Source organism: Solea solea, chromosome 10, assembly GCF_958295425.1.
Source record: "Solea solea chromosome 10, fSolSol10.1, whole genome shotgun sequence".
NCBI classification, from domain to species: domain Eukaryota; kingdom Metazoa; phylum Chordata; class Actinopteri; order Pleuronectiformes; family Soleidae; genus Solea; species Solea solea.
Genome location: NC_081143.1, coordinates 3,947,290 through 3,969,679, shown reverse-complemented (window position 1 = coordinate 3,969,679; position 22,390 = coordinate 3,947,290). Strand labels below are relative to the sequence as shown.

The following is a 22,390-nucleotide window of genomic DNA, read 5'->3' as shown; positions in this document are numbered from 1 at the left end:
ACACGCTCCAATGTGAGACCAACGGTGTTATAGAAGAGTAGGTGCCATTCTTTGACCTTATCATTTAACTCATGATTAAAGTTTTCTCCCAAAAACACTGAACTTAGCTTTTAAAAGAGGAAAAAGAGCTGTTGTTTTTTTGGTTATTTGATTCAGTTTCTTTAATGTTCATGAATCACCACTTGCTGCAAACCATGAATAACCACTTGACAAAGCCATTTTATCTTCTGAGCTGTCTTCTTGTAACTCAATTCTTCTTTCGAGGCATGAATGACTCACAATGTTTCACGGTCCACTCTTGTTCGTGGAGTAGCGTCATTGCCATTTTCTGATTGCCGGTGACTAATTGGGTGCAGAGAGACAAAGCCATATTTCCCCAGCTATGGCAGTGCATTTCCTATATATATATATATATATATATATATATATAAATGCTTTTTTTCCAGTTCCAGAAATGACTTTTTACTGAGATGATTTGTACATTTCTCAACAACTATCCAACCAACATACAGTAGACACCCTTCACCAGAAAGCAGTGAGACGTCTCTGAAACCAGTCACTACTGTATATCTTGATGCAGATATTGCCATATTTGTGTTTGCAAAACAATTGCAAGATTCTAATAAAAAAAAGTTCCAATTTGACATAATTCATGTGGTGGTTTATGTATGCATGTATACCGTGAGAGAGCGAGAGTGAGAGAGAGAGGCTAGGAAAGGCTCCCACCCGAGATGTTGTCTGATCTGTGTGAATTCCACGCAGCTGCATTTGGTGTCTGGCAAGAATAATGAGTGAAAAAAACCCCCCCCCGAAAACATAGAAAAACAGAAATAATGTGGCACAGCAGCAGGTACGGCAGTTGCAGGGAGAGGAGATGAAGCAAACAAAGAGACATAGAAAATGATGAGAGTTAAAATGACAGAGATAAAGTGAGCAAAGATGAGACTTTTACAGTAAAATGGTGCCTGTGGAGAAAAATCACCATTAACCTTGTTAGAGGCTGATCTGAAAACACGCCTGCTTTGCCAGACTGTAGAGCAGACAGTATTACTTTTTTGCTCTTTTTTTTTTTTTCCCTCTGAATCCACAGCCCTCTCCAAATCTCCCCCAGATTTCCAATTGCTTTCACTTGTAGTCGTGCCAGATAAACAGAATCTATTGGATCAGGCTGATTTCACGGCTGCACCCTCGCACATGGCGGCTTCTGTGGCCCATTTTCTAAGCTGAGTTTTATTTTTCCCTTCACTCACTCACTGATATTCATTTCCTCCATATTCTTACTCGGTTTTCAGGCCCACTAACACATCAAGAGAGTCGTTAAGGTTATATTTCAGAGGATTTGTGCAATAAATAATCCAGATAAAGACTCGGGGAAGCTTGAGTTCCTTTAACCTGGACATGTTCTGGAGCACGTTTGGGAAATTCAGACACATTTATGGCACTTTGTCGTGTCAGGGTCTTACCAGACTGCTGTACTGCATTGATCTAAGCTGAGTCATGGTGTGGGACTAGGTTTTGCAGCTGAAGGACACTGCGTTATGAGCGTTAGAGGACAGTTGGCACACCGCCAGGGTGCTAGGAAATATCGTGATCTTTATTCAAACGCACGTCTAAACTGACATAGTGACACTGATATATCCGTCAATGCGGGCTGATATTCCCCCGATGCATTATGCATGCAGAGACAGAAATCACCACAGGTGACGCTTCATCAATGTCAAGTGATACCAATATGAGTCTGATCCACACAGATTACCTCTGCTGTCCACTGTGTCACATTCACAAGATCAGGAGGAGCGATACATGCAAAGAGCTTTCACTGATTTAATGAACAAACTAACGCTAGAGCAGCAGAAACTAACCTGAGCACCAACTTAATAGGGGGGGGGGGGGTAAAATACGAAGGAAAGTAAGAAGAGTGAGACAGAGGAGTTCTAAAAAATAAATAAATTTAAAAAAAACCCAGAGAGACAGACAGGTAGAGAGGAGGAAAAGGAAGGCAGACAGCAACATGGCACATTTCATGACAGACAGTGCAAAGCAGAGTGAGAGGCAGACAGAGTGAAAGTCTCTATGATTCAGCAGTAATTTGGCAGAGGGGGGGATGACGACAGCCCCCGGGGGTTGGGTGGTGGGAGTTTTTTTTTTGCCCATCTCATTAACGCTTCCCCATTAAATTATGCAATCATCACCCGTCTGCGGCTGCTTCAGGGAGAAGGTGTCGTACGGAAACCACAGCTCCGACAATTGTTTATTTATTTATTTTGAGTGGACAAAGTTACAAGTGTTTACGTTATTAAAGAAATGTGCATTTGCTCACTCACTGGAGGTGTGAACGTGGTGGTGGACGGCTGGTAATTATGTAGCTCAGGCCAAAAACACAAGGTCTGGGGGCCATTTGGTGTATTAATTACCCAAACGTAGACGGAGAATTAACATGCACAAAGCGGAAATGTTAATGGATCAGGGAGGCGGAGGTGGATTAATGCATGTTTTCTGCTTCTGTGAAAGATAAACATCCATTTTGATCCCATTTTGAAGTTGTGAAAGTTTCTTTTAGTAAAGGCGGACCAGTGCAGGTCAATAAAAAGAGGAAGGCTTACATTACACTACACGGCTCAGTGTTGCAGTGTGAGCTGCAGAACCAATCCTCATTTTACCAGTGACTTTATTCTTAGACTGTGGGAAACTGTTCACTTTCACAGTGACACAACAGATGAGTCAGCAAAATTAGACACATTTCCCTAAATCTACATTTTATATCTCAACGACGCCCTTTACAACCCCATAAAACTGTGGTTCACAGTGTTAAAATGTTGAATGTTTGGGGGGAAAATATAGTTTGTTGAAAACAAATGAAAATCAGTGACTGTAAGATGTGCTCATGGTGTCAAATTTTAACTTATCATGTTTATTTCATGGAAAGAACGTATAATACAATAACGAACAACAAAAGATCTTTATTTGTTTAACATTGATCCAGAGAATACCCAAAGGTATAAAAATGAAAGAAGTCAAGGCCCTTTACAAAGAACATAAATCACTGTCTTTAAATTATTGCAACTGCAACTGAAAACACAAACAATCTGCTGAACCAAAGCTCTCAGAAAAATGAAAGTGTCTTGTTGAAGAGCAGAGGGATGAAATTTAATGTGGAGAGCAAACACGCTAAAACCAATCCAAATAAAAATCCCTAAAAACTGTCACTCACTCAAGGCAGGCGAAAACACTTTCAGATGGCCTACAGATAAATGTATGTCGATGATATAATCACTTACTCTTAGATACAATTAAAAGTGAAATTTCAATGTTGCAGCAGCGTCTCGGGTCTCCGCTCAGAGGAATATTTATTTTAATACACATTTTGATGAGAACAACACTTGGTTTCAACCGACACTACCAAGTGAAACTGGCCTCTGATGGATGTGTCAGATGCTCGTGTTAACACAAACACATTTATTGGGCAACAAAGAGGTGTTCCACTGTACGTCGGTGAAGGAGTGCACCACGGACAGAACAGCACAGAGTGTATTTAAAATTCAAAGGTCATGCAACCATTGTGCCGATCATATATGAAATAAAATAAAATATAAATTGCAGTAGCAATGTGCCTCTTCTTTAATATCTAAATAATTTTAAAATAACATAAAATACAACATTTTATAAGTGAAAGCTGTAACACTCCAATTGTGTTTCATACATACCTGCACCTATTGACTAATAGCTGCTCCGGCAGTAAAGGCACATGAGTATGGGTTATCGTTTGAGAGCTGAAAACTAATTTGTGAGTATCATTGTCAAAAAGTGTGACAAGCTTCAGTGACTCGAGTGCTGACATTTTACTTTACAGTTTCTGAGATTCCTTCTTTGACTCGAGAGCTCATGGATACCATGTATAATGGGGGCAGAGGGGGGGAGGGGGGAGAGACGCCTCCGACAGAGAGAGAGAGACGCTCACTCTGCTGCTGCTGCTACTGCTACAAAGTTACCTAGATTTTCCGAGGCTACAGCTTCTCTGTATACAGCAGAACTTTTTTTGGAATTACAATGCAGAAACTCATTAACCAAAGTAATGTCAAAGAAAAAAAACATGCTTGCACACGTGTATCAAAGCCCAACTACTAACATACAAACACTTGCTCGAGACAATTTAGGGGGTTGAGGATAAACAAGGCTCTACTGTGAATCTCTGAGTCGAGGCACATGCATATGTCAGCGTACTTTTCCCCAGTGAAGGTGATAACTTGTCCATAAATATTTCCATGTGGGCCTACAGCATCTCCACATAGTTTTCAGGGATGAGGCCCCTCTTTCCCTCCAGCTCTCCTTCCAGCCAGCCCGGCTCTCTCGACTGGGTCACTGCAGGAGAGGACACAGTGTCACAGAGGAGACAGTGCCACAGGGAAGGGGAGTGTGAAGGGGACACACGCTAAGAAAATGTGTGTGTGTGTGTGTGTGTGTGTGTGTGCACACTGGAGTGAACAGAACTATACATTTACAAACTACACCATGGCTGTTTTTTTAGCTTTTCTAGAATTTCACCAGGGAGCTGAATCTCAGCTGAAAAATGAAGCGCTAACAAACAGTTGAGAATGGAAGAGGTGTCAGTGCATTGTACTTTTTTTGTGACATGCCTTTTCAAAATCCTTCCTGTGTTCTTGATGTGTTTTTTAAAAAGTGAGCCAATTTAAAAATGTTTGAGTGCACTTGCAAGTCAATACATAAGTGGATAAACTGTCAGTGGGAACTCTTAAGGTCACAGTTGAGATATCAACAAACTGAGTACATAGTTCTTTACTGAAAACTAAATGCTTGAAAATGTGTATAACCCAATCTAGAGCTGAAACGATAATTCGATTATTAAATTAATCGACAACTATTTTGATAATCGATTAATCGGTTTGAAGCTTTTTTCATGATTAAAACAAGATTTCTGACTGTTTAAGCTTCTTAAATGTGAATATTTTCTTCATTTCTTTGCTCTGGATAACGAATAAATAATTAAAAGTCAATCATTTTGGTTTGTGGACAAAACAAGACATTTGAGAACATCATCATTTCCAGGTTTGATGAACACCGATCACATTTTTTTAAGGTTTTCTGACATTTTATGGACCAAATGATGAATCCAGAAAATAATTGACGGATTAATCGATTATCAAAATAATCATTGCAGCTCTAACCCAATCTCTTTGGACAGTCCAATGGGTGAACATGCATTAATAATGTTTTCTGCTGTTGGTAAAAGTGTTCAAACTACAACACATTGATCATTTTTTAGCCAGTTAATCACAAAAGTATCAAAAACACAGTACAACAAGAACAATATCCAAATCAAAAGACACTGAAATTATGTGATAAAGATAAAATGTGTTACAAAACAGCATTATGATGACATTCTGCAGTGCTTCAGGAATTCAACAGCCCAAAAATCTTGATTTGAGTGTCAACAAACTCCCAAAAAATACCATATCTCCATGACTTTTATCTATTGTTTTCATGAAAATTACAGTTAAGAAGGGTAAGTTGTATCAATTATGAATGATATTGCAATCGCAACATCAAAATTTACCATTTTGTGCAGCTCTACTAAATTATATACACTAGATTGAGATGTTTTAAATGACTGACTACAAGTATGCAAACATACAGTAACACAGATTTTTGGATTTATTGGTCAGTCCATGACAGAAAACCAATGCTTATCCTTTGATGAGAGTAATGCATTTTCCTCTCACAGTACATTGCACTTACATATGGTCATTATGTCGTACAATATGTGAAAATGTAGGAATTATGAATGAAAAATAAAGGCACATTAACACGGTTAAATAAAGCGTGGTAATAAATAAGCAAGTAGTAATGTCAAAGGTGACATTACACCAACATATATTGAACTATTCTTTATTCTAACCATATAATCAGTGCCATGCAGCAGTATTCGGACCTCTTGACCTTTTGCAAATGTATTATGCACACAACCTTAACTAAAAATCACAAATACATGTATTAACAATTGAACTATGTGGCATCATGTGTAAAATGTCAGGGGTCACCGAGATACTGGGTATTTAGGTATAGTAAATCTCATCGCAAAGCATTCATGCCAGAAATGTAAAATGTAAATGTAAATGTAAAAAAATGCAAACTTTATAAATACTGAACTTTGTATCTGTAGGGTAACTGTAGGTTTAAGTTGAGATCATCATGTTTCAGTTTTATTTCCTCTTAACCAAAATAGTTCAATAGTTCAATATAGTTTGTCTATATGAGTTGAAAATCTACCTTCTAACAAGTGCAGTGCCCGTTCAGTGGGTGCATCATTTATAGCCGATGTCGCTTATCTAAACACTGCCAAAGTTGGCACTGCACACACTGGTGCCCTTAGTAAACTACCAACTTTGATGCTTGGACCTGTTGGACATTTATACAGATAGATAACATGAAATAATGTAGACATACTCATGTTTTTATTTACTTTAATAACCTACGTCCCTCTCCTTGTCAATATGTCTGCTTATGAATTATCTCCACAATTTTGTGATAATAAGTTGTTGATTCATGTGCACTGTCCCGTTTAAATAAAAAATTAAAAAGATGATTAAGGTAAAGATTCTGAACACGTGTATTATTTATTGATGACGGTTGTAAGGGTTTTGAGGTGTAGATCAACTTTAAATGGTAATATCTGTGATACACGAAAATACTGTGATCTATATAGAATATGTATAAAGAAAAAGAAACGAGATGGATCTAAATAATGCGTGTTTGACCGTAACAAATCATTTGAAATACATTGCAGAATGTCATGTAAGATGTCAGTATATATCCACCTGTAAAATCTACACAATATTTGATGTCTGTCTCACAAAAGAGGTTTTTGACAAAAAAACAAGAACCACAAAATCCTCATTTCCTCTGAGAGCGATTAAAGCTCAGTCAAGCCTCTTCCCAGACACATTCTGTGTCTCCTGCAACCCGCCTCCCTCCCTCCCGGTTCTCCCTCTCCCTGTCTCATCTCTCTGTTCGATTGAAGATCAGATTGGGTGTTCGGTTTTCGTCCAAATCCAATATGCCAAGGCTGGTTCTGAGTGAGCGACTGGTGTAGACGATAACACTTACCGGCGTTGAATATTGCGCCGACCGGGAAGGAGAGCTCAGAGTCGTGCTCAGCCTCACATGGGTACACAGCCTTGGCTTTCCTGCTGGTGACACTGAAAAATGAAGGCAATCAGTGAGCTGGCAGAGCTTTGAGGAGGATTACTGCATAGTTCAATCTGGGCCCACGGCCTGCTTGTTCATTCACTCACTACTCTGAAACAGCTGAAATGGGCCAGGCTGGAAAATAAGTAAAACTACTAAGAGAGGAGCTGGGCCACTACACGCTCTTGTCTTGCCCTATCTCCAGTCTAGACAGACTGAGTGAGAGAGTCAAAACACACCCACACGTGCCTGTGTGCGTGCACACACACACACACACACAATGAGATGTAGTGCTGTTTGTAGCAGCACAAATAAGCAGGGACACATCAGACCACCGTCTTTGGTGAGATAATTAAAAAGTGGTGGGGGGGGGTTCAGAGGTAGAATAGAAATCTCCCTCCACTGTGCTTCAGCTTGTAAATTCACATTTTGTGAGCTTGGACGCTTCATTTTAAACCAGTGTGATGTAAAAGAGTACCATCAAAGGAACCACGTTCACCGCTCTGCAAGAGTTAGTCAAAAGCTGTATTTATGCCACTCCATCCCAGAAAACATAAAATAAAAATACTGTTTCCACAGAAAGGTTGCTTTGCCAACCATTGCAAACGGTTAACTCGAATGCCAGCAAAATTATCATGTAGAAAATGTGCCTTCAAAAAATGATGCCCTGATAAATATTTCATATTCTTTTTGCATCGCAGCAACAATGTAGGATGACAGGAGAAAGAAGACATACAAACTAAAAAAAGTTTGTCTTTGTCACAGAGTTGTCAATACTACATTGTACCGCCAAGTTCTTGCATTCAGAATTTTGGAAGAAAGCACTCAAGTGGAACAGCATTTGGGGAAAATGTGGATGTGTATTCATATGAAAATAACATTAATAGATTGTCCACAGAATGACCGGGCTGTTTGCAATTACAATTCATTTCATCTTTTATTCTGTAGTAAGCATAGCGACAGCTCAGTGTAATGGACAGATCTACATAGTCTACATAGTTACTTTCAGTTCACCCACATAGGTGTTTGACAGAGAGAAAAAGGTTGCTGCTGCCGTTTAAGCCGAGAGTTGTATTGCGTTTAAATAGACATACTGTATTAAAAAGAGAGGAAAAACATAAATGGGCAAGACTACGTGTAGCTTTTAGACTGCTTGTGATTCTGCCGAGTTAAAAGGGAAGATAATACACAACTAAATGAGCAAGTAGAGGAAAACGGTGTGTGACATTTAACCAGTAAGACTGAATTTTAGGGAAACCAAATAGAGGGAGCCCTCTCTTACCTCTCTTCTGGCTTTTCTTTATCTGTGGCAGAAGGCTGGCTCTCTCCCGATGCTCCAGGAGTGGACCACGAAGCTGCTGCAGCTCTGCAGATAAAAAAAAAAACAAACAAGACAACAACAATAAAAAAACACTTGGTTAGCAGAGACTTCATGGTGTTTTCTATGATACATTTTTTTCATATTGTGAAGCAATTTCCAAAAAAAAACATTTTGAAAGTTCTTCACACTTAGCAGGAAAACAAATATGTTTAATAATTAAGAGAACAAAGTTGAAATAAAAACAAAAAAAAAAGTGACGATTTCAGTTCCCTCAGGCAAGTTGATCGAGAGATTCATAGTCTTGACTACAAATGCTCCTTCGCCTTTGGGTCTTCACCTGGCTCTCTGGAAAAATGAGAACACCTCTATTTGTGGAATGGAGGCGACATCCATGCAGTTCATGCAGATTTATGCAGGATTAAAATATCTAAAACACACTCAGGGGCAATGTGACAATGATCTTTGTATTAATCCTAAACAGTTGTATCATAAAGTGTGGTATTTCTGCTGTCAATGCCTACAATAAAAATAAATAATTTGAATCTTTATTAATGGACAGTAGGGTTTGGTGATGATCGCTATAATAATAATCAGCAGATTTGCTTGTAGCAGATGTGCGTGTGTTTCCCTGCTACTTTGTTTTTAGATAGAATCGGTCGAATAAGAACACTTGATAATGTAGCCTAATGTGTACACAGCCACTGCATGCCTGCATTCAAAAACAACTTCACCAAATGGCAGAAGCAGAGCAACAGGTGAGCTAAAAAAAAAAAAAAAGAAGCCTGTTGTTATGGAGACAAGGTGTTTCATAAGAGAGGAAATTCAAACTAAAACATTTTAATGGTGTGTAGTTAAAGCCATAAATGATAAAAGGCAGCAGAATTTTAAATACGACTAATATATCACACATCACATCTAAGTCACCTTGACAAAGAGAGACATAATAGCCTTTTTTTTTTCCTTTTTAATACACAGCACTAATACACTGAAGTGTTGGAGTAAGCCTGTACACATGAGAATCCAAAGAGAACCAGGCTTTCATGATTTTTTTTATCTGCCAAAAAGCCTCTTCAAGAGAAGTAACTCAATCATTGCACATTTCAACATGAACGGTAAACTGTGAAGCCATCGTGTGATGCACCGTTCTTCTGGTTGATGACATCTGCTACTTTCATTCAATATATGATACTAACATTCAAGACACATTTTTCAACATGAGCAGATGCTGCCTCTTCTTTTGGAGAGCTAATTTACACCTGCATGCACCAACCACTAAGGGTGAAGTTAATAGAGTGAACCCCACTGACACTTTGAATTGAACAGGAAGGGCACTTCAAATGCATTAAAAACCATCCTGACAGACCAGGCAGCAGAGTTTAATATCAATGCATGAAACAATATACCAGTGTCCATGATCTGAATAGATGGAAAGGAGTTACTTCATGGGTTGAGGAGCTTAAATATGACATAAATATATGCTTTAATCACAATACTATTATATATTACATATATATATTCGGGGTGGGAATCACCATAGACACCACAATACGATATTATCACAATATTATCATGATATTGCACAAGTATACACAAGTATTTGAGAAATCATATATAGGCTTTCAATGACCAAATGTATTTTTCTGCCAACCGAACATATTGATTCAATGTTTAAAAAGTGATGTATATGTTATTCCTGTTACTCCGAAGTCAAAACAATAACACTTCCATTAGTTTTATCCGTTACAGCCATCGCTGTGCTTTACATTTGCCATTGCCAGGGCCAACACGGCTATATGGCTGACCTACAACACGGAGATAGGGGTCCTGATAAAGGCAGAGTGCAGCAGGGGAGGACAAGAGTCTAAGCCAGGCATCCCTCTGTGTTCCATGCCTGCCCCAAGGCCAGTGCTAATACAGCACATAATGAGCAAATTGCTCCTAGCTGCCGCTCCCATAGAGACGTTAATAAAGGCAATTAGAGAGAGCAGCTGGGGAGGAGCTGGAGGTTGAGAGGATGTTGTGAGTAGTGGTTACGTTAGTGCTGGTAGAGCAAGGGTGAGAGAGAGAGAGAGAGAGAGAGAGACTGCCTTAAGGGAGAACATGGTGGGAGAACATGGTAGGAGATCTCATGTGGACATGGGAAGAGGTGGGCAAACGCAACTGTGCTCACGTTTTAATTTCCCCCTCTCTGTATTGGTTATACCCTCAGTTTTTTCCCCTGCATCCCTCTCCAAGTGCATGTCCATCCCCAGAGGTGGCTGTTCCGTTTGGGCCTGGCCTGACTGTAGGTGATTTATAGCTCTGCAGCAGTGTGGGGCCACTGTGGTGCTCAGCTGCTCCACATCAGCATGGGGGGACAGTGCGCTGCAGTGCAGCAAATCCACTCATTAACCTAGGCCCAGGCACGAACACTGTCTGCCTGGGTCTCAGCCAAGAGAAGAGAGAGCAGAGGAGTTACAATACTTAACCCATCTGCAGGTGAACCCATTTACACACAAAGCCCCTAAATAAGATGACAAAACACGCACATGCACGCACACTTTAGAAGTTCTCCACACAGACATCTAACTGCTTTCAGTTGAAAGAGGATTATACAGATCCTTTAAGATCCTTAAAACAAACAGATCTAAATAATGCCACATAGAAAATCAGTGAATGCCACATGGCTGCCCTAGAAACTTGTTAAATGTACCAGAGGTAAATGGATTCATCCCAGAATTGCTCTCACAATTACAGCTAAGCCAAACCAAGGGAAATAATTTACCATTTCACTCCAACAAAAATAGCATCAAGCTTTGGATTGCTCATCCGTTGTTTTTACCCACCATCGGCCCAGCTAAGCTTCTTCTGAAAATATGATTAAATACAGAAAATGGGGACTCAGTGAAAATACACTGTATGTGAGGTCTGAATGAAGATTCCAATCCAGCTGTTGGTAATATTTGTAACAAGTTCTTAGGAATAAGTCAAACAGTATTAAATAACACTATGAACATCCACTTTCAAAGTGAAGTGCAATTGGCGGTCTATTGGTTTATTGTTTTAACCACAAGGATTATCACACATTAACACAAACTGCCAAGTTAGTAGTAGGGGAAAAATTCATCAACAGAGGGGGACTGCTGGTTCTCATTATTGCAGGAATTTCACCCTGCAGCATCCAAGCCTCGTTGATCCTGGCGTGGAGCTGACAAAGGGATGAGCAGAACTCTCAACTCCATTTCTACTAAAGGAGGAAGGACAGCAGTGGGATTTAGTAGTGTTTCGAGTAGTTGGTTGGACAAAACCTACAGCCGAGCAGCCCGCTCATCCACTGCCAGTTTGGGTGGGCAGGAAATAAGCCCTAATCCACCATTTTATGATCCACAGCTGTTTGCCAGGGACAGACATACAGGGCTGAAGGTGGGGCAGAAAAAAAGCAAGAAAAACGGGGCAAAACCTTTAAACTCACTCACTACTGAGTAGGACGTGAAGCGACAGCGCCACTGGGAGAAACCGTGTCTGGATTTACGGAAAGCAGGAGTAATGAGGCGAGACATGAATGATGAGGGAGATAATAAATCATACCAAAGTCCACAAACAGTTGTTGCATGATATAGTGATTTAGGATGCATTTATGTATGACCAAGCGGATTCTGTTGCAGCTATCCAGCAAAAAACTTACTAAAATATGCTGTTTTCCAGGTGCATTTCTGAGAACAGCAGAGTGCAGATCACATATTTCTGAGAGTGGCCTGGAAATAATCTAGCAAATGCCACTCCTACTGCTCTTTTTTGGCTTGGGCCGAACTTCAATCCCTGGGTTCCAGGCCAAAGAGGTGCTGTGCTAACAGGTCTCCACAATCTCACATGCTAAGATTTATGAGTAAACAAAGCCAGGGTGACACCCTGTGACATATGGCGCAAGTCTTCATAAAGGGACAGGGGCTGCAGCTATAAGGGTAAACAAGATAAATATCTCCCCAATGTCAATACGATTTACACGGCCAACGCACGGCCACCTGTCTCCCAAACAAATAAGAGCTTAGATTTATGACCTCCTCTTGTTGAGTCCTTCCGTCCTCCAACATGACGCCACATATGCGGTAAAACGGAAAGAAATACCCACATGAAAAAAAGTCAGTTGCTTACATAAGTAACAGAGCCTTGTCTGTCTAATCCTGCAACTTGATATGAAAAGCTTGATACGAACAAGCCTACACACAGGCGGACACACACACCCACAGAGGTTAGCATGAGAGAATCACTCTATCCTCTGTAAAATAAAAGCAAATCCACCTCACAACTTGACAGTGCTTTCCAACCGATGGTTAAAAAGAAGGAATCAACAAAAGAGAAAAAGTTTCAAGGAGAATGTGCAGACATGACATAGCAGAGAGTCTAACATCTGCAGCATTGCACAATAATTCAACTCTTACATCAGCATTCAAGACATGTCTTGGGTTAGAAACTACAAAACGGACCAAGGACTGACTAGACAAAGTGAGGGCAGAGAGGAGAAGCAGGAGAAAAGCAAAGCAGACCATCAAACTCTCAACACATGTCTCATAAGAAAGAAAAAAGTCAAATCAGGATAAGACTTTTGAATGGTAGCATAGGGACTGTCAATTCCATGTCTTGTATTTTGTCATTTTAAGCTATGACCAGAAATGTCCTTGAGGCATTGCAGAGACCTTGCTTTCATGAGGCAAAGTCATGTTTTGTAAAGTCATAGTGACCTTGACCACAAACATCTAATCAGTATATATGCAATTCAAAGTTACTGCAACATTTGAAAGGATGCCTTCAGGGGTTCCATCATCCTTGAGGTCAAAAACATGTTTTGTGAAGTCTTGAACCATGAAAACCGAAATCAGGTTATTCTGAGGTGAACATTTGTATCTAATTTGATAAAATTCCTTCGCAGCATCCCAATGTTCTAAAAAAGTGAGACAGATACACTGACAGCAATGGCTGAACGTGATTTGCTCATCATTTCAGTTTGAAATTCAAACATATCACGGCTAAACTAAATTGCTGTCTGGTAAGAAGATTACCATATATTAAGGATGGAAAAATATCACAGAGGTCTGCATTGTTTTGTTTTTGTCTTTTACATTACAATTAACATATATATAATATATACTGAAATAATACTGAAAATATAAATCTAATTGTGACCAAAACAATTTAAACCAAGATTATGTCCCCTAACTACATTATCAAAAATTGTAATGTACTTTATTTGGAATCACAAAACACAGTACTTTCTGTTCACAATGAATGGAGTAAGTGAAAAACACAGCCGTTCAGATTACCAGGAAACAAACCATTTGCTGGCAGCAGGAACCAGTTTAATACAACACGGCGACATCACACATTAGTAACCGTTGTGCTATCGTTTACCTGTGAATTTAGTACAATTAAATGAGTGTGAAGAGTTTCAACATAAACACACGGCAAATAACTTAAGATCCCGCTCCTTAAATCCAATAGCTTCATCTCCATCAGTGATCCACGTAGCATATACCTGTAATTCTCATTTGTGACTTGTTTTATGTGAATCCACTCACTACACAACCGATATCCTATGGTGCGTCAAACGCTGATTTGGGACTAAAGCAGAGTAAAACACTCACCCCGAGTTGTTGCCTAAGCTGAGGCCCATCTTAAGTGGAGGGTGGTCACTCCTCTCTGGGGGCGCTTCTGAGGCCGATGCTGACGATGACTGGGATGATACTGACTCGTTGCTGCCCATTGAAGTCTCATCTGTAGCTAGGCTGGAACTATCTACCACCGATGTAACTGAATACAAAAAAACAACAGAACAGAAAAAACATTTGTTTTCAATTTATTCAACTATAAAATATTCATCCTATTCCAGTTTACACATGATAGGTTACTTAATAAAACAACTGTATCATGTATCAACATCTGCTGCATTAAGTTTTCATTGTTTCAATCATATTCTTTTATATTATATTAATATAATAATGTATATGAATTGAGAACCAGTTCACTTATACAGTATAAACATAAAAAGAACATCCACACTAATGTTATGATTGATTAGATCTCAGGTTATACGTGGGTGTAGACCCACGATGGCAATTCTATGAGGTCAAAAATTGACAGGGTGTCATTTGTCATTTTTGTCACCCTCACAGATAAAACAGGACATCTTAGATTGTACATACACACACACACACAGTCCTAACCATGTTCATATTGTCATCTTTGCTCCAACAGACACCGGTTCTTAACAGCAACACTCAAAAAAACTGAGGATCAAACGGCTGAATTACATGGTGATGAATTACCTGGTGAGTTTGCAGAAACCAGAAATACCACTTCAAATAAATAATAACATTGTTGTGCTACAAACGGTCATGTTTGCAGTGATATTGGACACTCACATGTAACACTGCATGCAAACATAGAGTAAGTAATCTTCTCTCTTTTTGTCTGCAGTATCATAAAATGTGCTTTTTCCCTATGAATGCCCAGACAACTTAGTTTAAAGCCATTATAGGGCGCTCATATAAAAGATATGAAGGTTAAAAAAGGATTACACCTTTCATCCCTGATATTAAAATGCTCCACTGTAAAATGGAGGCAAAGAGAGGGAATCTGGTAAGCAGATTTAGACTCCTTTGCTATTGTGGAAGGGAGGGGATTTGACTGGCTCCAAATCAAAACTTGCTGGGGCCAGATTTGTTTGGGTCAGGAGATCAGGCGGTGCTTGTCTGATGGTGCTTGTCTGGATTTTCATGAATTTTAAGGGTTTGAAAGGACGCAAAGGGCACACAAAGTCACCACAGTATCACTTTACATCAAAGTAACTAGGTTTTTGCCCATGGCAAAACGTGTGACAATCACTAATACGCCGTTGGAGGAACTTTGAACTGTGATTAAGACCTTTGAACTGTGGAGGGCAGCATCACATCTCTCAGTGTATAGCCTGCCAGAAAGTATTCAAAGACTAAATGTGGCATTGTTGGAAGAAAGTAGCCTAATAGGCGTAAATGGTTCTACTTCCATAAAAAAACGAGAAGAAAAATGAGAAGGAGACAGTTATTACTGCAAAAAAGAAGAAGGAGGTAAGGTTTGGGTCTTTTGACAACCACTCTTTCAAAACTCAACTGTCTGAAATAATATAATATAAATACGTAAACAAATAATTGACCTTATGAAGTAAAACAAAGGACAAACAGCAATTTCTGCATTTGTTTGTAGGATATTAGAAGGGGTGAACGTATTAAACTGATGTGCATTTTGTATTTAACAAGCATTTCATTTATAAAACATTCATTTGACACCCATTAGCAACATCACAGAAATTACTGAGTCAAAGACAATTAAAATTAGCATTTAGGTATAACAATTTTACAATAATGCAACTGACATACTTTCTGGAACACTATCCTACTTTACATCTAAATGCCAGAGCTCAGAATTGTTATCGCTAAGGTTCATATAAACACACTAAGTCTGTATCATCATAAACACACAGCATGGTTTTGTCCTTTAATATAATCTGAGGTGAGATGATGAACATGTGTATGCCTCTTACCACTCTGAATGTCTAGAGCTTGTGGATTGTAGACAGCCAAGGGCCGATTCTGTCGATTCAGTTTCTTGGACTGCCTTGTGGGAGCGGAGAATACTGGGCCAGCAGGTGAAAGAGGGCATGACTCGGGAGCATCTGCAAAGATCTGAATACACAGTGAGAGTGAGTCTCTAACAAGAATAAATGCAGACTCCAGGAGCAGTAGCAGCAGCAGCTGCAGCATGTCCTCGACTGACCTCACTTTTAGTGAACGGGTTTTGAAATTTGCTGGTTTTATGTAGTGGTAGATGAACGGAAAAAGGCCATTTGCAGCCACAGCATGTGCTTCGAGGCAGAGCTGAGCAGCTCATTGATTCGTCCCTAAAAAGTGCATGTGAGGAGATTTTGTTTTCTACCAAAATAAACAAGACCAGCTTCACATGTAATGCAATCGCTTCCCATCCAGAAATCAGCGTCCAACTAGAGGGGACATTTCTCCTCAGAAATTGACCTACTCTCTAAAAGAGTTGAGAGTAAAATAAAGAGAGTTTGTGCAAGGGAAAGGCTGGCCAACTGGCACAGCCTGTTTACACTGGGCCGTGTTTACATAAAAACCTCAGATGTGGAGTTAAAAGAGAATAGGGCTGCAGAGGAGAGGAAGTCTCAGCAGAGAGAACATATCACAGAGGAGGAGGGAGGGAGGGAAGAAAGGAGAGGGAGAGCGAAAGCGAGAGAGAGAAAGAGAGAGTGGCAGAGTAGGGAGAGAGTGTGAACAGGAGAGGCAGACAGGGGAGGGGGCATGAGAAAGAAAGTTTGCAGGAGACAGGGAGATAGAAAAAGTGAGAAATCTGATATGGCTGAGAGTTTCTGCTCCCTCTTTCTCTCTTTCCCTCCCTCTCGCCTCTCTCTGCAGATGGAGGTGAATGTAAAACAGAGTCTACTGTTGGTATCTAGGGGTATCAACAGTCTGGAGTGGGACTCAGCTGTGAGGAAAGTTAATGCCTGTCTGTCTGTCTGCTCAACTTTTCCCCTCTAACACGTTGTACTTTTCAAAATGCTCTTGCTGCATTCTAACACTACATCCTTTATCACCTGGACGGTGTTGGATACCTCTGGGTAGTCTCAGAGACTAGGAGTATACACAGTGCTGCCTGTGTTGTTTGTATACCCAGTAGGTTTTCACTTTTTTCCTCCGTATACTCAGACACCCCATTTTAAATTTGTGAGCTTGGGCGGGGTTATTATTCACAACACACATCATCTTCCATTAATGAAGCTGGGGGGAAAAAATATAATTAAAAGCTCCTGGTTTCATCTGATTCTCTGCAGAGTGCACTGCAGTGCCAAACAGATTAGGACTAATCTCAAACCTTCTCTCTTTTGACACGGAGAATTATCCCCCTTTGAGGTTTGGTGCCGATTTATGACATTGTGGGAGGATTACACGACACCGTGAACTATAGGTTATAACAACTCGTCAAGACCAAAATGAATATATTTAGGCAGGTATAGAACATGAGGAAATGTATATGATTTTTTTTACAGAATAATCAACCTACTGAAAATTATTTTATGCTGGTATGAGCACTTGGGTTGTCCTCTATTGGCCTGAACCGTAATAAATGGGTGAAAAGTATGCTAGTACTACGTCATTAAACTGAATACTGTGCAAGCATTAAATACAATTTGCATATGTGCAAAGTTAACACAAGTAACCCACCACTGACACATGTTTTATTGCTAGAATATTTGGTTTTAGAAACTTCTTGATGAGACAAGATTTAATATTAATTTTACTTAACCCCATGGTGGGAAATGTGGTACATGTGAATAATATCAAGTCTGAACGGTCTTAACAAGCAGGACAGAAGGGAAGAGTGACAATCTGTCTCTGTTCTCTATGAAATTCTGGTGTCAGGTACAGCACAGAATGAACACTCCTCTGCCAACAGAAAACAATTTTTGGAAAATAAATAAATAAATAAATAAATAAATGAATGAATGAATAATAATAATAATGATATTAAATAAAAATAATAACAAAGAAACAAACAAAGAAAAATTCAAAACAGTGGGTAAGCACACTTTGCCAAAAAAGCGAGACTTAAAATTTAGATCATATGCTCCACTCTACATTTGTGATCCAGACTCATGTAATGCGATGCTACCCAGGGTTGTTTCAACACAACAATGCTGTGTGCAGCTCACCGTTGTCCTGCCACCTAATTTGTTTTTCAACTGGAGCCATCATTATGCCTTCTGTTACCTAAAATGGGTAGTAAATGCATGTGGACGGCGAGTATTCATGTGCATCACAGGCACATGACTAATAGAACGATGAGTTCATTTAAAATTTGGTACTTTAAAGAAAACATAGGTTAGAAATAGAATGTAATACCAAAGAAAAGACAGTTCCTTCTATTTCTATAGATGTTGTGCACATTGGTTTCTTTTTTCAGGGGTTTGAGTGTTACCTTTTCATGTTGTTCAATGAGGATCTCCACCACAATGTTCTGGAACTTGAGATCCATGATGGCAGCGACAGTGTCCTCTTGTGGCCTCATTAATGTGGGGCCAAACACCACGCCCAGGTTGGCCACAGTCATTAGATTCTGTTTGCTATGGGCCGCCACACTGACAAAGATACAACACACATTGTAAACATTTCACTCACACTACTTAATAACGCAATCCCACTGATAAGAATATGATCCAAGCTACAGACGGTTATGGATGGCAACAAGTCAGCCTCAGAACAGGTTATGGTTCAATTCCCAACTTCAAACCAAAGTCAAATCGAAGCGACAAGGACACTAAGCTAATTGCATGGTAGCTGGTATGCAAATGAAAAATCACAATATGGAAGCTTTTTTTGTTTCAGGTGAATTTCAAAACAGCATATACACATACAAAGACAGGTCACATTTAATCAAATTATAACTATTATTGCTGACATTTTTTTTTTATAAAAGGATATCATTTATTAACACTAACCCATGAAATTACAAAAAAAAGGAATTTGTGATTTTCAAAGGTCTACACTTCTAATCAATAAGGCTTTTCTTAGATGCCAAGCCTCATTATCAATTGGTCTGTATATTAAAAACTGTGAGGGACAAATTAGGGCTGAACAATTAATCGGAATTTTATCAAAATCAGATTATGACTGCAATTTTCAAATTGCAGGAGACGCAATATTTCTTAAAGCCAAAATATGTGTCAAATGGCCATTTTAGATGAAATCGTGTCCTGACCTACACATTAGTCATTTTAAATATGTTATTCTAATGAAAATGAGAATAATTATATACAAATTAACATTGCCTCTCATATCGCAATCGCGATTTCAGTCAAAACCCCAAATCCTTCAGCCCTAGTACAAATGGATAAGGGCTCAACTACATCACCAGATAATATGTAAACTGAGGACAGATTATTAAATCATATTCACATCCATTTTAAAATTGGAACGCCTTTAGTCAATGAAACTTTATATTACGAGGTCAAAAAAGTATGGAAAACATTTATTTGAAGAAAAAGTAAAGAGGACAGGTGAAGAGATTTCACAGTCAAAGCATGATGATATGCGGCGCATCTGTAGAGAGACTGTTTAAATAGCTTCAAAGGGTGCCTTTGAAGACAAAAACATTGGTGACAACTCACATTTATAACATCTCTCAAACCATTTGAGTGTGAGATTCTGGCTTTGCTTCCTTCCCCTGCAGGACATGCACGCACGCCAGCTTCAGAAAAAATATTCAAGTCTCTCCAGTCTGGAGAATTTCACGCTGGATAATCCAAATTCAATTTCAATAGCACTGCCTTTTTACCAGAGCTTGATTCTGCTGTGGGTTTCTATGAAATAAGATCCACCAGACTTTTACTGCCTCGGGGAAGAGGGATTATTTACTTATCTTCAATTTGCTCATATTTAGTTTATAAAAAGCTTGCTGAGGTATGACCTTGTAACGCTAGCTAACAATATTTAAATCTTCTTTTATCTCAAATGGTGTGATGCACAATAGTGTTGATTTAGGGGTGTTTAGAGGGATCTCAAGAGAGGGCTTAATTTGAGTAGGCCATTTCATTTCACTTCACTGGTGGGCTGCAGAACAGGGACATTTCTTCAACAAATTTAAATATATGCCAAAATGACCTAAGAAAAGGCTGCAGAAAATGTTGCAATGCTAGTGGCATCAATTTTCTTACCCAGCACAGCAGTCACTGAATAGATAGAGACGAGATGGAGTGACAGCAGGGAAGGGGGAGTGAAGAGAGTGGGAGTAATGGAGAGAGAGAGAGAAAGCATGTGGAGTGAGAAAGAGGAGACAGACAGGAAGAGTAGAAAGAGAGAACTCAGAGGGAGAGAGGGGGTGGAGATTGGGTGAACTATGACCAAGCCACTACGAAGACTCACTTGGCCAGATGCTTCATAAGCAGCCCGAGGACTTCTCGATTCTTCTCTGGTAGTTTGTGGACCAGGCAGTGGACGGCTTGGATGCGAGACTCTGGGCTACCACCCTCTGTTTAAATGCAGAAGCAGACATTAACTTTAATTTAATTTGCAGAAGATTTCTCCGTGTTCCTCAGGTGGCAAAGGGGCAATGCAGCTGGGACTGAATGCTGTACAACATTAGCATGCAGCAAACTTAAACAGATGATGATACAGTACATAGACTGCTGTTATAAGCAGTGATCAGAGTTAGAGAACTGAACAAACAACCAAAAAAAAAAACACTTCACAGTGAAAAGCTCAAACATAAAGGGTTAAACATAACAGGATATGAATTACAGTTCAAGCAATTTTAAAATTAAGAGTTGTAATATTGATATGTGATCTGTAGCCTCCAGAAATTTTGGCAGCGAGACGGCTTTGCATTACAGCCAATACCGTATAAAGGGGTTGTGTTAAATCCCCTAAGATCATCTCTTAAACATTTCCTCACACATGGGCATCTGGCCGCCCACATATAAACACATACACTTATACACAGACACACAAAATATCATTACTATGGGAACGACAAGGATTTAAACATGGAAAAAAAAAGCTTCTTATGGATGCTGTCACCCATCAAAAAATATTCACCGCTAATCCACTTTTTCCCCCTTGTTATGGGGGCATTGCGAGTGACTGATAAAAATGTCAACCTGATCCAATTATAGCACTTGTTGTAATAAGATTCAAGTTTGGCTCGCTTTGAAAACATTTCATACAAAAATGATGTTCTGTGGGTGAAAATGTAATGTGGCTTCTTCCGCTGTTCAAGGTATCTGGACCATTTGAGGACATGCAAATAACAGCATATTTTTGTCTTTTTCATTTGAATTGCTTATTTGACCACATCTTTTTGTTTTAATGCACCCAAATAAGTTGCAATTTTGTGACGCAGATGTTTCAAAAAAGCATGTGACTTATGTCAGCTGAAAGTCTCTTTGGTCCACTACAAACCAACAACACATATACTAAGGACATCATCATGATGACACAGCATAAATCCTATTTTCAAAGATACTGCTTTAAAGATATTTTATATATAATATATAAGTGCACATTTGCACAGTAACATACTTAAGAAAATACAAACCATATCATTCCAGGGCCTCAAGAAGACACATTAATCTGCTCAATACCACACATGCACATGCACTCTGGTGTTTGCTTATGTTCTTTACTCAGATATGTTGGTATAAACGGTAGCCAAACTTACTCGCGGGGCTGATGAACTCTTTGTAAAGTCCATAGGTCATCAAAGGCTCAGGAAGGCTCCTTAAGAGAGACAGTGTGAGAAAGAGAGAAGGTTGGAGTGGGAGATGGATGGAAAGTTGAAGTGAGGGGGGAACAGAAATAGCCAGCTCACTGTTTTATAGGGTCTACACACAGCAATGATTAATGTGGCCAGGCTAGGGTATGGAATTAGATGGTGGACACATTGAGATAACCAAGTTCATCTGAAAGTACTTTCACACTGCAGCTGGCCAGTTTCCAAAAAGTACTAAGCCTGAGAGGAAACTGAGGAGATTGACCCTGCTTTATTCCAGCAAGCCAGGCAGAAGGGAAAAGACAAATTGGTGCAACACCAAACATATTTTAATATAGCATAAGACCATAAAATGTGCCGTGTTAGATTAAATAGTGTTAAAAAATAGGACATAGTTCAGTATTACCTGAATTAATATTAAGATCCACTTTGTTTTAGAGCTGACCACTTGCTGGAAAGTGACTTTATACCTAATGGTAATACTTTGAGTTGGATAGAATAGTGCAGCTCCCATGCAGCAGTGGCCAAATAAACAACACTAGAGAAAAAACTTAATTAGAATGATAGGTTATCATC

At 39.4% G+C, this 22,390-nt stretch overlaps 1 protein-coding gene across 1 annotated transcript in view; it reads right to left on the bottom strand.

Annotated features, from left to right (window-relative positions):
- Positions 1-2,945: 2,945 nt before the first annotated feature.
- Positions 2,946-22,390, bottom strand: part of arhgap10 (Rho GTPase activating protein 10) — a 42,569-nt gene continuing 23,124 nt past the window's right edge. The window contains exons 16-23 of the mRNA XM_058641099.1: positions 21,764-21,822; positions 20,470-20,575; positions 18,527-18,686; positions 16,077-16,218; positions 14,143-14,308; positions 8,486-8,569; positions 7,123-7,214; positions 2,946-4,359 (exon numbers count right to left, since the gene is read on the bottom strand). Of these exons, the coding sequence (XP_058497082.1) occupies positions 4,271-4,359; positions 7,123-7,214; positions 8,486-8,569; positions 14,143-14,308; positions 16,077-16,218; positions 18,527-18,686; positions 20,470-20,575; positions 21,764-21,822 (898 nt within the window). The 3' untranslated portion in view covers positions 2,946-4,270. The remainder of the gene's footprint in view (positions 4,360-7,122; positions 7,215-8,485; positions 8,570-14,142; positions 14,309-16,076; positions 16,219-18,526; positions 18,687-20,469; positions 20,576-21,763; positions 21,823-22,390) is intronic.